At 47.4% G+C, this 14,318-nt stretch overlaps 1 protein-coding gene across 1 annotated transcript in view; it reads left to right on the top strand.

Moving 5' to 3' along the window:
• Nucleotides 1-14,318, top strand: part of LOC118095020 (asialoglycoprotein receptor 1) — a 30,723-nt gene extending 16,405 nt beyond the window's left edge. Inside the window, exons 7-9 of the mRNA XM_060281934.1 lie at nt 3,265-3,416; nt 5,815-5,921; nt 12,339-14,318. Of these exons, the coding sequence (XP_060137917.1) occupies nt 3,265-3,416; nt 5,815-5,921; nt 12,339-12,489 (410 nt within the window). The 3' untranslated portion in view covers nt 12,490-14,318. The remainder of the gene's footprint in view (nt 1-3,264; nt 3,417-5,814; nt 5,922-12,338) is intronic.

The following is a 14,318-nucleotide window of genomic DNA, read 5'->3' as shown; positions in this document are numbered from 1 at the left end:
CTGAAACAGAAGTCATCAGACCCTTGTGTATAGTGAGAGGGTGGAGAGGGGTATTACTCAAAAGGGTGGTGGGAATGGGTGATTGGCTGATTTTGTTGTCGTTTAGTCGTGTCTGACTCTTCGTGACCCCATGGGCCATAGCACGCCAGGCCCTCCTGTCTTCCACTGCCTCCCGCAGTTTGGTCAGACTCATGTTCGTAGCTTCGAGAACACAGTCCAGCCATCTCGTCCTCTGTTGTCCCCTTCTCCTTGTGCCCTCCATCTTTCCCAACATCAGGGTCTTTTCCAGGGAGTCTTTTCTTCTCATGAGGTGGCCAAAGCATTGGAGCCTCAGCTTCAGGATCTGTCCTTCCAGTGAGCACTCAGGGCTGATTTCCTTCAGAAATGAGAGGTTTGATCTTCTTGCAGTCCATGGAACTCTCAAGAGTCTCCTCCAGCACCATAATTCAAAAGCATCAATTCTTCAGCGATCAGCCTTCTTTATGGTCCAGCTCTCACTTCCATACATCACTACTGGGAAAACCATAGCTTTAACTATACGGACCTTTGTTGGCAAGGTGATGTCTCTGCTTTTTAAGATGCTGTCTAGGTTTGTCATTGCTTTTCTCCCAAGAAGCAGGCGTCTTTTAATTTCATGACTGCTGTCACCATCTGCAGTGATCAAGGAGCCAAAGATTGGCTGATAGGAGTGGTGAACCTGTTGATGACTGTTAACGACTGTTAACAGCTGCAATTGGTCTTGCAGGAAAAAGCAAGGGCTGAGGTGCTAAAGAAAGCTTGATCATGAGATAAGAATCCAGTGTCTTAGGGGTTGTTTGTAAAGTCTGGAATGGATTAATCCATTTTGCATTACTTTCTATGGGAAAAGCGCACCTTGGTTTTGGAACGGACTTCCAGAACGGATTAAGTTTGAGAACCAAGGTACCACTGTATGTGCTTTTCGAATGTCCACCCTTGCTGGGCAGATTGTGTGCTGTTATAGGAATTCTAAGGTCTTATATGTATATACATAAAATAAATGTTCATAATATACAAGGCAAACACATACATAAGTATATATACCACGTGTCTGAAATAGTACAGGAGAGCGATCCTGAAGCCATTTTGACTCTCCCAAATTGACCTCAAATATTTCCCAAATTGACCTCAAATATTTCAGATAGGACCCAGGTGGCGCTGTGGTTAAACCACTGAGCCTAGGGCTTGCTGATCAGAAGGTCGGCGGTTCGAATCCCTGTGACGGGGTGAGCGCCCGTTGCTTGGTCCCAGCTCCTGCCAACCTAGCAGTTTGAAAGCACATTAAAATGCAAGTAGATAAATAGGAACTGCTATAGCGGGAAGGTAAACGGCGTTTCCATGTGCTGCTCTGGTTTGCCAGAAGCGGCTTTGTCATGCTGGCCACATGACCTGGAAGCTCGGTCACGACTGGACCTAATGGTCAGGGGCCCCTTTACCTTTACCTTTTTATTTCCCTGTGAGGAAGGAATGAAATGGGAAAAGCTTTCCAATTGTCTTTGGGGCTTACACCCCCCCCCTTTTCAAATACAGCCTAGCAAGTATAGTTAAGCTGAGCACACTATGCATAAGAGATTCAGGAACTAAGTATTTACCATCTCAAAGGAATGGCCAGGCTACCCAGAAAAGGCAATCAAATAAGGCATGATCAGGTATCCTGGCAGAGAAGCAACACACTCACATTTCTGCTGGGTCCACCTCTTTCTGCCATGTATGTATGATGTTTAGGGGGGTGGTCCTGGGCTACAGCAGGGGTCAGCAAACTTTTTCAGCAGGGGGCCGGTCCACTGTCCCTCAGACCTTGGGGGGGGGACTATATTTTGGAAAAAATATGAACGAATTCCTATGCCCCACAAATAACCCAGAGATGCATTTTAAATAAAAAGATACCTACATTCTACTCATGCAAAAACATGTAAAAACATGCTGATTCCCGGACCGTCCGCGGGCCGGATTTAGAAGGCGATTGGGCCACATCCGCCCCCCGGGCCTTAGTTTGGGGGTGGTATTGGGCTACAGGGTGGGCAATTTCAAAAGTCCATATAAGAGCTTGCACACCAATGTTCTGGGTTCCACTCCTCCCTCCCTGCATGGGGTGAGTGGGGACCATGTTGCAACAGTTTAATAAAGATCAGGCTTACTAGCCGCTTTGCTTCTCAATATTCTCTGGTTGGCCTCTGTTATTTTCTCCTACTGATAGATGTTGTAGAGAATTGAACGCTATACATTGCACTCATGAGAGCACAAATGTACAGAGAGGGTAACGCTTCCTTGTCATGACAGGAGCCATTTTCCAGACCAGGGATAAGGGTCGAGGAAGGGTCATTCCTTGAGGGAGGGAGAGGAAAATCCCCAATCCAGACTGTTTCCAGAAAACGCCCCCACCTCCCTTTAGCATAAGTCTCACCTAAGCACCCTTACAATCTCTCCAAATAGATGCAAATGCCTTAAGTAAATAGGGTCTCGGCAACACTGGTATTTTCACCCTCCACCCTCCTGGCTAAATCTCCACGTCAAAGCATTCCTTCCCCAAAAGAAGATATTGGGAACCTAAAATCCTTTTTCTGATCCAATAATACTATGGTCTTATAGAAAGGTTATGTTATTGAATGTATAAAAAGAAAGCTATGGCTGTGAATGTATTCTTTTATATATACTGGAAATGTCAAGACTTTTAAGTGTTTCACTCACGTCCTTCTAAACTTGTATCTGTCTGTATTGCTAAAATGTAACTTGCCTCCTTTCCCATTTACCACAGCGCCATCTAGCTTGTCTAATAATAATGACACCAATACACAACTCAGTGAAGAAAAACTATAAAAGTCAAGAAAATCCTTTGTTCTGGGTTCTTCGCTCCGTCTTGCTATGTGAGAGAGGAACCGCTGTTGCAACAGCTTTTTATTTTGTCTTAGAATAAATCGCCTTGCTTTTTAGGAAGTCCTGGTGTGGTCTCTGTCATTTCGCTGTCAGTAAGAGCTCCTAATTTGTACCTCTTGCTGAGGTTCTTGGACTCCTCCTGGGTCAGAACCCTTACTTCTCTGGGTCTTCAAAGCCCCCCCCCCAATTCGTATTTCAAGAACCTACATAAGGACTCTCTCTTGGATACCCCATAAGTGGAAAAGGAGCAGGTTTTTTCTTATAACAGTGCCGAAAACATTTCCCCCCCCCGAGGGGTGGGTGTTATGGGTGCAGCTCTTGCAAGCAGGTAACTCCTCGAACCTTTCCTCTCCCCTCCACCGTCCCCTATAGGGAGCAAAACTGGGTGCTGCCCGAAAGGCTGGAAGAATTTCGAGGAGAGCTGCTACTGGATGTCTCAGGACTCGGCTTCTTGGAACCAGGCCAAGCTTGACTGCGAGAAGAAAGAGGCTCACCTGGTGATCATCAACTCACCGAAAGAGAAAGTAGGTGGGGTGGGTGGCAAAGGGAGGCTGGCCCTTGGGTCCACCTGGGAACCTGCCGGTCGGTCCTCAACCCAGTCTGACCTAGAATTGTAGAATCTCCAAGCGCCTGATCTCCCAGGGTCAGTCACGGAATTCCAGAAGCCTCCCCAGTTCCTGATTTGAATCATAGAATCATCGAGTTGGAAGAGACCACAAGGGCCATCCAGTCCAACCCCCTGCCGAGCAGGAAACACCATCAAAGCATTCTTGATATACAGTGGTACCTCTACTTACGAATAACTCTACTTACGAATGTTTCTACTTATGAATGGAGCTCCATCCACCATCTTGGATGCGGTGTAGATAGGATTTTTTCTACTTACGAATTTTTAGATAGGGTTGCTTCTACTTAAGAATTTTTTCTCCCAATGCATTCCTATGGGATTCGACTTACAATTTTTTTCAACTTACAAATGTGTGTTCGGAACACATTAAATTCGTAAGTAGAGGTACCACTGTATGCCTGTCAAGCCTCTGCTTAAAGACCTCCAAAGAAGGATCCTAGAACGTCCTGCTTTTCCTTTTCTCGCCCCTCCACGTCTCAGAGGACAATTAACAGCGGTGTGTGTTTATAGGTGCAAAACGAGGCTCCTGTTTCTACCGAAAATAAGCCCTTCCTTTAAATTGGGAGGAAAAGGTCACCGATTCGCTTTAAATTCTTTCATTGCAATGCTTCTTCAGCCGCCTATTTCTTAGGAGTGTTGATTCCTTTATTGTAAATGGAGCTTCACACTGTCTACTCAGAAGTAAGCGCCACTGAATTAACTCCCAGGTAACTGGGTAAAGACTGGGCAGCCTTTCACCGCAAGCCTACCTAAGCATTTTTACTCAGAACTAACTCCTACTGAATTCAATAGGATTTACTCTCTGCAATGTTCCTGATCATTCTCACAGTTGCCATTATTATTATTATTATTATTATTATTATTATTATTATTATTATTATTATCATTATTAAGCATCTTTTTCCCTGACGGGGACTCAAGGCAGCTTACCGCTAAATTTTTATTTCATTCCATTTATCCATTGTACACAATGCCTTCCCTCGCACATTTTTTCCTTTACAACAATCCTGCAAGGTAGGCAAGGCGGAGAGGTGGTCATTGGCTTGAGGTGACCGATGTCGATGTGTAGATGACGTCTCTCTGTGTGGGCGATCAAATGCAAAAGGAATTCTTCCTGGTGGAGAATGCGATGTCCCTATTTTATTCTGAGAAATGTTGGAGGGGACGTTGTAGAGCTTGGAGGGAGCTGTCCTGGGCTGGTTGGAGGCAGAGGAATGGCTGGAGGCACCGTCTCTGGGGCAACCAACCAGGGAAAGAGGCTCAGAGACTGGGGACAACGAGGAGCGGTCAGAAGGAGAAGAGGGAGAAGACTGGGAAGAGGAGACGTCGGACGCTGAAGGGGTAACTGGGCTTAGTGAGCTGGGAGAGTTTGTGGCAGAGAGAAGTCCAGAATCGGAGGCAGAAGCTGAATCATAGAATCATAGAGTTGGAAGGGACCACAAGGGCCATCCCGTCCAACCCCCTGCTGAGCAGGAAACACCATCAAAGCATTCTTGACATATGCCTGTCAAGCTGAAGGAGGAGAGGAGAGAAGCCAAGAGGCAGAGAGGAGTCCAGTTGGCGAAGAGTCAGGGGTTGCAAAAATCTCTTCTCTCCCTTGGTCTCGCAGAACCAGAAGAGGCATGAAAAGGGCAGAGGAGAGGTTGGCTTCATGCAGACACAGTCTCCGTTTCCTTGGGGGGAAACCCTGGAGAGGAAGGGACTTAGGCGGCTGGGGGAGGTGGGGGCTTTCAGTGTCAACTACGGATCCAGGGGGCAAGACCTCCCGGGGATGAGCTGCGGGGCTCATTAGACCTGCCGCTCTGCCAAGTCTGTGTTCTTGCTCAGTGCCGGATTTACGTATCAGCTAAACAAGCTATACCTTAGGGCCCGCCCCCCAAAAAACTGGATGTACATTTCCAAAATATGAGATAAAAAACAAATAAAATAAAACCACAGCAACAGTGTTTTGTGTTGTGTAGGTGATGGGCCCCGCCTGCTAACCTGCTCCCTAAAATATCACTCGTTTGCTCCTTTCTATATATAGGGTGCCTACATTCTGCATGTGCAAATGGCTTGAGATACCTATCAGGTCCATATAGCGTATATTCGACACAAAAAACAGTGACAATTTGTTGCTGACAAAGGACAGCTGGACATATAAAGGACTCCATTACCTTCAACTTAGGGCCTCATCAAACCTAAATCCGGCCCTGTTCTTGCTAATAAAGTGTTAACTCCACCTTTGAACGGTGTGATTTATTGCCTGCTTGCTCTTTGACACGCAGCGATGTCCCCCCCCCCCCTCCTTTCAGAGATTCGTGAATCAGCACCGGAGGTCCGGTGACCTGTGGATCGGCCTGACGGATGTCACGGGAGTCTGGAAGTGGGTGGACGGGACTTCGTACGTGCTCCAGCAAGAGTGAGTTCGATGCCCCACACATAGACGTGACTGTTCCGCACTCCACCCCATTCTCTGCAGTGCTGTCATCGCAGCTAAAGAAATCCCCCGGCAGAGGGCAATGCAACATGTGATTAAAAGCCACTGATGAAGGAGAGTTGTATGGTAGGAAGGGACTCCTGAGGGTCATCTAGTCCAACCCCCTCCAGCGCCTGTTGTTTCCCCGCACACCAGAAGAAACTAGGAGCAGAAATGCCTTTGATGCGCCAGCCACGATGGCTCTGCCAGCTGCTGGAAACTACAGGAGGGGAGGTGGCTGCTCTCGCACTCGGGTCCCGCCTGCAGGTTTCCCACTGGGGCACCTGACTGGCCCATGTGAGGGCAGGATGCTGGACTAGATGGGCCCCCTTTGGCCTGATCCAGCAGGTGTCACTTCCCGGCCAAAGCAATCTACAGGGCAGATAGTTAACTCTTTATTGTCAAAGATAACATTCAAAGTTGCTTCTACAGCGCTTTGACGGCTGTGGGGCGAAGTTGCTTTATAGCGAAGTTGCAGCAACAGGGGACGATTCCCGTTCTGCCAGTTTATATACCTTCCCCTGGTGGGCAGCCGGAGACGGCGCCTTCGTGGAAAAGTCCTCTGCCCTTTCCTTTTCATTCCCCTGGGCAACACCTGGTCCTTCACTTGCCTGGCCTGCCTCTCCTTCCGACCCCTCCTAGGCTCCACCCTCCCGCTCTGAAGCTTCCCCCAACCCCTGATTCTTGCCTCCTGGCCCCACAAACCACTGCCCCTCTCTCCCAGTCAGATTCCAGCCCCCTCCCCCCCCAGCACACACTCTTTAGCATCCTGCCTCAGGGCTCAGCTTATGTCCTTAGCATACGTCCTGAAAGAAAGGAAGGAGGACCTTATCTCACTTTTACAGAGCGTTCCAAGAAAGGCAATTTGCATTGTGCGTTTGAATTCTGGGTGCGGAAATTGTAACGCCCGTGTAATTTATTCTCGTGCTCGTAAGCTGCTTAGACTGTTGTTGTTTTTTGCGCTAATAATTAATGCCGGTATCTGTCTGTAGAAAATGTAGTTGTGCACCTTTGGGGGTGAAGTCAGTGTTTGAAGGTTGCAGCACCTACTGCAACTGCAGAGCATAGTTGCCAAGTACCCCGTTTTCCCCGGGAAACCCCCGTTTTTACTTACCTTTTCCCGATGTTGCCCCGTATCACTTCGTCTCCCGTTTTTCTCCGTTGTTTTCTCCTGCCGGCGGCCATTTTTTTCTTTCCGATTTGCCCTCCTATGGGCACCAAAAATGGCCGCCGCCGGCTTCAAAAGTCGCATCTACGCATGTCCGGAAGTGCATAGGCGCGACTTCCGGTGTCGGCGGCGGCCATTTTTGGTGCCCACAGATGGGCGGAGCGACACTGGAAGTTACGTCGACGCACTTCCTGACATGCGTACAAGCGACTTTCGAAGCCGGCGGCAGCCATTTTTGGTGCCCATAGAAGGGCAAAGCGACACCGGAAGTTACGTCGATGCAACTTCCAGTGTCACACGGCTGCCGGTCCCGGATTCTGCAGTCCGGGACTTGGAAGGTAAGCTGCAGAGGCCGATACAGGAGAGACATGTTTTGTTGCAGCCGGGGCAGACAAAGGCACCCGGTTGTGCTTTTGCAGGTGCCAAATGGCATTTCTTCTCTCTGCACTCCTCCCAGCGATCATTCCTCCTCCGGTCACTGATATGGATGCGCAACCTGACCGTCTGTCTCGAGGCACTGCGGTCGTCCGCAAGAGATTCCCACAAGGCGGGGTTGATGTTGCCAGCCTTCAAGTCATGTTGGCAGACATCTTTGTAGCGCAGAGTTGGACTGCCAACGGGCCTGGTGCCGGAGGCCAGCTTCCCATGGAGCCAATCCTTGGGAATCCATTCTGTGGACATGACTAAGCCGGCCTAGACGTTGCTGAGACAGGAATGCCAACATGCTATAAATCGGGTGGCGCTGCGGTCTAAACCACGGAGCCTCTTGGGCTTGCCGATCAGAAGGTCGGCGGTTCGAATCCCCGCGACGGGGTGAGCTCCGGTTGCTCTGTCCCAGCTCCTGCCAACCTAGCAGTTCGAAAGCATGCCAGCGCAGGTAGATAACTAGGAAGGTAAACGGTGTTTCCATGCGCTCTGGTTTCCGTCACGGTGTCCCGTTGCGCCAGATGCGGTTAAGTCCTGCTGGCCACATGACCCGGAAAGCTGTCTGCGGACAAACGCCGGCTCCCTCAGCCTGAAAGCGATATGAGCGCCGCAACCCCAGAGTTGCCTTTGACTAGAATCATAGAATCATATAGTTGGAAGAGACCACAAGGGCCATCCAGTCCAACCCCCTGCCAAGCAGGAAACACCATCAAAGCATTGTTGACGTATGCCTGTCAAGCCTCTGCTTATAGCCCTCCAAAGGAGGAGACTCCACCACATTCCTTGGTAGCAAATTCCACTGCCGAACAGCTCTTACTGTCAGGAAGTTCTTCCTAATGTTTAGGTGGAATCTTCTTTATTGAAGTTTGAATCCATTGCTCCGTGTCCACTTCTCTGGAGCAGCAGAAAACAACCTTTCTCCCTCCTCTATATGGCATCCTTTTATATATTTGAACATGGCTATCATATCACCCCTTAACCTTCTCTTCTCTAGGCTAAACTTAGACTTAACCATCCAGAGTGTGGGATGTGATACGTAAGTGGCAGTGAAGTACAACATTCCTTGTTTTCCTAGAGTGGACATGTGGGGGAATGTTTGGTCCAGCCAGTCGAAAACTCCCTGTTTCTTCCTGGCTTGGACATATTTCCTTTGCATGTGACTAGAGGTGGGCGTGACCTTACCTGTCCAGGTAACAAAAGGACAAGGCATGCTGCCACACTCTTTCTTTGACTTCCTCCGTCGTTGGAGCAGCTTTTTAGCTAGAGATGCTCTGTTGGCTTTCAGAGGACACTGAGATCATGCTCATATGGGATAGATCCACATGTATATACTTTGTAACTAAGTCTGCCTTCAGGGCTCCCACTGTGAACTGATGTGTGTAAACTTCTTTTATATACTTTAAACAAGATTGTGGCGTGTTTATTCTTTTAAGAGGGATATAAGGGAACTTAAAGGTAAAGAACTATGGATGGAGGCTCGTAACATTATACAGGAGGCAGCAACGAAAACCATCCCAAGGAAAAGGAAATGCAAGAAAGCAAAATGGCTGTCCAACGAGGCCTTACAAATAGCGGAGGAGAGGAGGCAAGCAAAATGCAAGGGAGATAGGGAAAGATACAGGAAACTGAATGCAGATTTCCAAAAAACAGCAAGGAGAGACAAGAGGGTCTTCTTAAATGAGCAATGCAAAGAAATAGAGGAAAACAATAGAATGGGGAAAAACAGAGATCTGTTCAAGAAAATTGGAGATATGAAAGGAACATTTCGTACAAAGATTACCATAATCAAGGACAAAAGTGGTAAGGACCTAACAGAAGCAGAAGACATCAAGAAGAGGTGGCAAGAATACACAGAGGAATTATACCAGAAAGATATGGAGGTCTCGTATACCTCAGGTAGTGTGGTTGCTGACCTGGAGCCAGACATCTTGGAGAGTGAAGTCAAATGGGCCTTAGAAAGCACTGCTAATAACAAGGCCAGTGGAAGTGATGATATTCCAGCTGAACTGTTTAAAATTTTAAAAGATGATGCTGTTAAGGTGCTACACCCAATATGCCAGCAAGTTTGGAAAACTCAGCAATGGCCAGAGGATTGGAGAAGATCAGTCTACATCCCAATTCCAAAGAAGGGCAGTGCCAAAGAATGCTCCAACTACCGCACAATTGTGCTCATTTCACACGCTAGCAAGGTTATGCTTAAAATTCTACAAGGCAGGCTTAGGCAGTATGTGGACCGAGAACTCCCAGAAGTGCAAGCTGGATTTCGAAAGGGCAGAGGAACCAGAGACCAAATAGCAAACATGCGCTGGATTATGGAGAAAGCTAGAGAGTTCCAGAAAAACGTCTACTTCTGCTTCATTGACTATGCAAAAGCCTTTGACTGTGTCGACCACAGCAAACTATGGCAAGTTCTTAAAGAAATGGGAGTGCCTGATCACCTCATCTGTCTCCTGAGAAATCTCTATGTGGGACAAGAAGCTACAGTTAGAACTGGATATGGAACAACTGATTGGTTCAAAATTGGGAAAGGAGTACGACAAGGTTGTATATTGTCTCCCTGCTTATTTAACTTATATGCAGAATTCATCATGCGAAAGGCTGGAATAGATGAATCTCAAGCCGGAATTAAGATTGCCGGAAGAAATATCAACAACCTCAGATATGCAGATGACACAACCTTGATGGCAGAAAGCGAGGAGGAATTAAAGAACCTTTTAATGAGGGTGAAAGAGGAGAGCGCAAAATATGGTCTGAAGCTCAACATCAAAAAAACCAAGATCATGGCCACTGGTCCCATCACCTCCTGGCAAATAGAAGGGGAAGAAATGGAGGCAGTGAGAGATTTTACTTTCTTGGGCTCCTTGATCACGGCAGATGGTGACAGCAGTCACGAAATTAAAAGATGCCTGCTTCTTGGGAGAAAAGCAATGACAAACCTAGACAGCATCTTAAAAAGCAGAGACATCACCTTGCTGACAAAGGTCCGTACAGTTAAAGCTATGGTTTTCCCAGTAGTGATGTATGGAAGTGAGAGCTGGACCATAAAGAAGGCTGATCGCCGAAGAATTGATGCTTTTGAATTATGGTGCTGGAGGAGACTCTTGAGAGTCCCATGGACTGCTAGAAGATCAAACCAATCAATTCTTAAGGAAATCAGCCCTGAGTGCACCCTGGAAGGACAGATCGTGAAGCTGAGGCTCCAATACTTTGGCCACCTCATGAGAAGAGAAGAATCCTTGGAAAAGACCCTGATGTTGGGAAAGATTGAGGGCACTAGGAGAAGGGGACGACAGAGGACAAGATGGTTGGACAGTGTTCTCGAAGCTACGAACATGAGTTTGACCAAACTGCGGGAGGCAGTGCAAGACAGGAGTGCCTGGCGTGCTCTGGTCCATGGGGTCACGAAGAGTCGGACACGACTAAACGACTAAACAACAACAAAGGTAAAGGTAAAGGGGCCCCTGACCATCAGGTCCAGTCGTGTCCGACTCTGGGGTTGCAGCGCTCATCTCGCTCTATAGGCCGAGGGAGCCAGTGTTTGTCCTTTGAAGGTGACTCGGAAACTACAACTAATCCAGAATGCGGCAGCTAGACTGGTGACTGGGAGCAGCCGCCGAGACCACATAACACCGGTCTTGAAAGATCTACATTGGCTCCCAGTACGTTTCGGAGCACAATTCAAAGTGTTGGTGCTGACCTTTAAAGCCCTAAATTGCCTCGGTCCAGTATACCTGAAGGAGCGTCTCCACCTCCATCGTTCTGCCCGGACACTGTGGTCCAGTACCGAGGGCCTTCTGCCGGTTCCCTCGTTGCGAGAAGCCAGGTTGCAGGGAACTAGGCAGAGGGCCTTCTCGGTGGTGGTGCCTGCCCTGTGGAACGCCCTCCCAACAGATGTCAAAGAGGAAAACAACTACCAGACTTTTAGAAGACATCTGAAGGCAGCCCTGTTCAGGGAGGCTTTTAATGTTTAATAGATTACTGTGTTTTATTTTTCTGTTGGAAGCCACCCAGAGTGTGCGGGGTATAAATAAAATATTATTATTATTATTATTATTATTATTATTATTATTATTGTCCGCAGACAGCTTCCGGGTCATGTGGCCAGCATGACAAAGCTGCTTCTGGCAAACCAGAGCTGCGCACGGAAACGCCGTTTACCTTCCCGCTGGAGCGGTCCCTATTTATCTACTTGCACTTTGATGTGCTTTCGAACTGCTAGGTGGGCAGGAGCTGGGACCGAGCAACAGGAGCTCACCACGTCGCGGGGATTCGAACCGCCGACCTTCTGATCAGCAAGCCCTAGGCTCTGTGGTTTAACCCACAGTGCCACCTGGAAACTTACCAGGGAACTTACCAGGAACCAAATAGGGAGAGGCTTACACAAGCCTGCAACCAGCTATTCGCTGTGCGTTTAAAAGGGGAATGTAAAACTCTGCTAAGTAAAAGAACTTGCTAGCGCAAGTTAGGAAGGATGCTAATAAACAATATATCCCAGGCATCCCCAAACTTCGGCCCTCCAGATGTTTTGGACTACAATTCCCATCTTCCCCGACCACAGGTCCTGTTAGCTAGGGATCATGGGAGTTGTAGGCCAAAACATCTGGAGGGCCGCAGTTTGGGGATGCCTGATATATCCTCTCCTGCCTCCCTGAGCATCCTTTTTTTACCTAAATCAGAGAACAACATCAGCGACGCATTAAATATCTTCCCCATCCCTCCTTTCGAGAACACTGCAAACGATGGCTTTCTCTCTTCTGTTCTTTTAGGGACTGGGCTGAAGGACAGCCAGACCACTGGTACGGCCACGGCCTGGGAGGCGGAGAGGACTGCGTCCAGGCCGTGTCCAACGGCCTCTGGAACGACAACCACTGCTCTCGCCGATTCCGTTGGATGTGCGAAATGGAGCTGGGGCTCTAGAGGAAACGGAAAGGGCCCCCCCCCTCCAACCTGGTTCTGTCACTCAGACCTGGAGAGTTCCACACAAGTGATTTCTTTTCCAGTTGTATTTATGCTTTCTTTTCTTTTCTTTTTATGGAAATCATTTCAAATACAAAATTTAAAGAAGCCAAATACATCTCCATATATAGAGAGATAACTCTGAATCTCACGACTCCCCTCCCCCCCTTTTATAACTGCATATTATTCCATAACCTATCTTTTATATCAATCCATATTATCCATGGTATTTGTTACATTACAAGTGAAATGAAAACCCTGCTAATGTTTCCATCTGCTTGCAGTGGTCTCCTAAATAACTTATGAATTTCCCCCATTCTTTTTAAAAGTCCTGGTCTTCTTGTTTCCTGAGTTTTCCAGTCACCTTTGTAGTCTATCGGTACCTATAATTCGTGATTAAAACAAAGCTTCTGGTTTTTTTTAAAAAAATAATCATTGCATTATATATCATCTCCCAGAAAGCTTCAATTACCTTACACCAGGCATAGGCAAACTCCGGCCCTCCAGATGTTTTGGACTACAATTCCCATCATCCCTGACCACTGGTCCTGTTAGCTAGGGATGATGGGAGTTGTAGTCCCAACACATCTGGAGGGCCGGAATTTGCCTAGGCCTGCCTTACATGACCACCACATGGGATAAAAGGCACTTTCATTTTCTTTACCTCTGTTGTATTCATGCTTTCGTGCCGCAACCAACTCCCCGCTTTATCTCCTTTAAGTTCCTCCTTGATGGTCACCTTGTCCGGGAAAAGCCTTTGATTGATCACCCTGCTAGTCCTCATTGTAACAAAGCCAACATTTCTCCGATTGAAATAATCGCACATTAATAATTGCCTGTTCTTCCTGTGCCTGCCTATTGATACCTCCCTTCCTCGCTTGTTCCCCTCTTGCATGCCTTTTGGGGCAGGGGCCTGCCATATCTGTTCGAATCATAGAATTGCAGAGTTGGAAGGGACCCCTGAGGGTCATCTAGTCCAACCCCCTGCAATGCAGGAATCCTGTGTACAGCCATCCCTGGGTAGGTTCAAACCACCAACCTTCTGGTTAATCCATTGTGGTCTCTTCCAACTCTATGATTCTATGATTCTATGAAAATGGTGGTTCTGCTGTCACAAATCATATAAAGTCCCTGGAAGTTCTAGTTCTTGTCGAAATCTCAAATTACGTGTAATTCCCCCCTGCCCCATTTTAGCCCTGCCCCAGAATGAGTTGTGTAAAAAATGTTATTTGTTTTCTTACTGAGTTGCAGTTACTGCCAAGATAATATGCAAAACCGCTTCTTTGGACAACATATCTACCTTCCGCGTCGTCGAAAATACCAATTAATTTTGTACCATGAGCAATTGCTTCTTTAGCAAGATTTGCCGTTTATGCCAGAATTAAATTAGAGCTGGTCGCCATTGACCGCCTGCATTTCCTTGTCCGCTATTGGCTGAGGGGCTGGCGCATGTCATGGAATGTTCGTGGGCATTCCGACTGGGCAAGGAATGCTTTCCTGTGCATTCAGACCTGACTCTGCCTCATTCCCTTTAATTAAGACATAAAACGGGAAAGATATCTTGTTGTGAAGACAGGATTGGGATAACTGAAATGAGGCAGGTCTGAGACCCCAGGCTCAAAGGCAAAAAATCTGCAAGATATGAACCTTTAAAAAACTGCTTTTTTAAATTTTACAGCCAAGTTCTGTTTAATTTTATGCAATGGATAAATGAAAATAAATAAACCTATGGTTATACAGGAAATCAACTGTATCTTTTACGAAAACAAATAAAGCATGGTGAGATTATT

The sequence above is a fragment of the Zootoca vivipara genome, chromosome 13, assembly GCF_963506605.1.
Source record: "Zootoca vivipara chromosome 13, rZooViv1.1, whole genome shotgun sequence".
Lineage (NCBI taxonomy): Eukaryota > Metazoa > Chordata > Lepidosauria > Squamata > Lacertidae > Zootoca > Zootoca vivipara.
Note: the sequence above shows the minus strand (reverse complement) of the source record. Positions and strands in the feature narration are given on the sequence as shown.